Below are 3,065 nucleotides of genomic sequence, written 5' to 3' on the forward strand. Positions count from 1 at the left end.
AGACTCGGTTTTGAGCAGATAGAGACTCGGTTTTGAGCAGATAGAGGACTCGGTTTTGAGCAGATAGAGACTCGGTTTGAGCTATAGAGACTCGGTTTTGAGTTGAAAGAGACTCGGTTTTGAGCTGAAAGAGACTCGGTTTTGAGCGATAGAGACTCAGTTTTAGCAGATAGAGACTAGTTTTGAGCAGATAGAGACTCGGTTTTGAGCAGATAGAGACTCGGTTTTGAGCAGATAGAGACTCGGTTTTGAGCAGATAGAGACTCGGTTTTGAGCAGATAGAGACTCGGTTTTGAGCAGATAGAGACTCGGTTTTTGAGCAGATAGAGACTCAGTTTTGAGCAGATAGAGACTCGGTTTTGAGCAGATAGAGACTCGGTTTTTGAGCAGATAGAGACTAGGTTTGAGCTGATAGAGACTCGGTTTTGAGCAGATAGAGACTTGGTTTTGAGCAGATAGAGACTCGGTTTTGAGCAGATAGAGACTCGGGGTTTGAGCTGAAAGAGACTCGGTTTTGAGCAGATAGAGACTCGGTTTGAGCAGATAGAGACTCGGTTTTGAGCAGATAGAGACTCGGTTTTGAGCAGATAGAGACTCGCGTTTTGAGCAGATAGAGACTCAGTTTTGAGCAAGATAGAGACTCAGGGTTTTGAGCTGAAAGAGACTTCGTTTTGAGCAGATAGAGACTCGGTTTTGAGCAGATAGAGACTCAGTTTTGAGCTGAAAGAGACTTGGTTTTGAGCAGATAGAGACAGTGAATGATAGTGAATGTATAGAAGTGGCCTCCACAGAGAAAGTGTCTCCATATCGTGACTCGAGAGACAATCATAAACCGTATTATGTTCTAACTTTCCATACGAACCGGTTACTTTCTGATCACTAGCTAACGTCCTTAATCAAAGGGCCTTCAGAGGCCTCGTACAAAGATAACACACTTCAGAACACTTCAACAGAGACTRGAGCAGATAGATTGGGCTGCAGAAACTCATACCAGTCCCCCACTACTCTTAAAGTAATGGGCTTTATCAATGATAAAGAGAAAATCATGAAAGACAACTCTGGTCTTCTGTCGTCCTATGATCCCGGTAATCAACTCCTTGATTAGAACAGACCGACTATAACTATTGATCTGTAATCAAGTGTGTGATGAAGTAAGGCTTTCTACCCAAAGTCCAAAAAGGAGCCAGACACCCAGAACACTTCATATCCAGGGCCTGATAGCATCTCAAGGGAATGTCTAGAAGTTGTTCCGTTATATCGGCGGTTGAAAGGGCCGAAGTGAATCAGAGGGCCGACATCTGAAGACATAGAATGGTCTTGGCTGGATCTTTTTGACGCTGGAGAAGGGTGGGGGGGGGAAGTATAATTTTCTATCTATTTCAGATGATATGGCGATATTTCTATCTATCACTAATATTATTGACCATCCTGTTATAGCTTCAATGGACATACCGTAGATCTGTACTTAATAAACTGGGAGAGAAAAAAAAGAACGATGTATACTTGAGTCAAATGAAATGAAGTGTAACACTCCCTTTTACACACTAAACCCTCATGTTACACACTAAACCCTCATATTACACACTAAACCCTCATGTTACACACTAAACCCTCATGTTACACACTAAACACATGCCTAAGACTACAAGCTAAGAGACTACATCCTAGACTACACGAGCTAGAGACTACATCCTAGACTACAGCTAGAGACTACATCCTAGACTACAAGAGCTAGAGACTACATCCAAGACAAGCTAGAGACTACATCCTAGTAGTCTGATTCTGATATAGACCCTCCTGGTTAGTTATATACAGACCCAATGTCTGATATCCCGTTTCCTATAATCTTCCTGTCTGTGTGTCTGTACCACGCTTCAGCTCCACCATTTAGAACAGGACGACAGTCAAATCAGCAGGTAAAACAGGCAGACCACTAAAAAGTCAGACAGTCAATTCAGACAGTCAAACAGAACAGGTAAACAGTCCAGACAGTCAATTCAGACAGCAATCAGACAGTCAGACAGTTCAATCAGACCAGTCAGACAAGTCAATCAGACAGTTCAGACAGTCCAAATCAGGACAGTCAGACAGTCAGTCAGCACAGTCAGTCAATCAGACAGGTAAAACAGTCAGACATTCAGTCAGACAGTCAATCGACAGTCAAACAGTCAGTCCAATCAGACAGTCAAACAGACCAAGTCAATCAGACAGTCAGTCCAGACGATGTCAGTCAACCCAAATCAGAGACTTAGACAGAAGCAAAAACCAAAACAGCAAAAAAAAAGAACTCACAAAACTAAAGTACATTTATTCAACACAAATATCACACTGTCTTTTGTCTTCTTTATCTGTCTTTAGTGGTGTGTAAAAAAAAAAAAAAAAAGAACATTGTAAGAATATAATTTTCTAAAAACCCATTATTGCAAGTATCCGCTAATTAAATTGCTAGTGTCATTAAAATTGAGTCAAAGATAAACTTCACATTGAGTTGGGGACCATCTTAAACTGAGTTATAAGATACTCTTCAGTCAATTAAATTTTAATCCAAATCCCTAAAAAAAATATACAATCTAGCTCTTTCTGAAGCTAATAATATCGGCTCACTACTTTGCCCTCAAAACACAAAGACAAGGCAAAGACTCTGAGTTTTAGTCTTCTTTATCATTAAAAACCAATTAAAAGGACTGTGTGTGACCTTTTTTCGAATTCGATGCTGTCACTCTGTCACACTTATGGTGATTGGGTTCTAAAATTTAAATAAATAAAGTGTCCCCAATGAATCCCATCTTATCCATGAACATGAGGTGCATTAGTGTGTAAATGAGCGTATTGTAATGAGGGTTTAGTGTGTTAACATGAGGGTTTAGTGTGTAACATGAGGGTTTTAGGTGTGTAACAGAGTTAGGGGAATGAGGTTTATTAGTGTTGGTACATGAGGGTTTTAGTGTTTGTAACATAATAGTAACGGGGTTTAGTGCTGAGGTTTTAGTGGTAACATGAGGGTTTTAGTGTTTAACATGGGGATTGTTATGAGGTTGTGAAGTAGGACATGAGGTGCAACAAGG

At 40.4% G+C, this 3,065-nt stretch overlaps 1 protein-coding gene across 1 annotated transcript in view; it reads left to right on the forward strand.

Annotated features, from left to right (window-relative positions):
- Positions 1–1,015: 1,015 nt before the first annotated feature.
- Positions 1,016–3,065, forward strand: part of LOC139025723 (uncharacterized) — a 16,303-nt gene continuing 14,253 nt past the window's right edge. The window contains exon 1 of the mRNA XM_070440913.1: positions 1,016–1,085. Within this exon, the coding sequence (XP_070297014.1) occupies positions 1,016–1,085 (70 nt within the window). The remainder of the gene's footprint in view (positions 1,086–3,065) is intronic.

The sequence above is a fragment of the Salvelinus sp. IW2-2015 genome, unplaced genomic scaffold, assembly GCF_002910315.2.
Source record: "Salvelinus sp. IW2-2015 unplaced genomic scaffold, ASM291031v2 Un_scaffold3160, whole genome shotgun sequence".
Lineage (NCBI taxonomy): Eukaryota > Metazoa > Chordata > Actinopteri > Salmoniformes > Salmonidae > Salvelinus > Salvelinus sp. IW2-2015.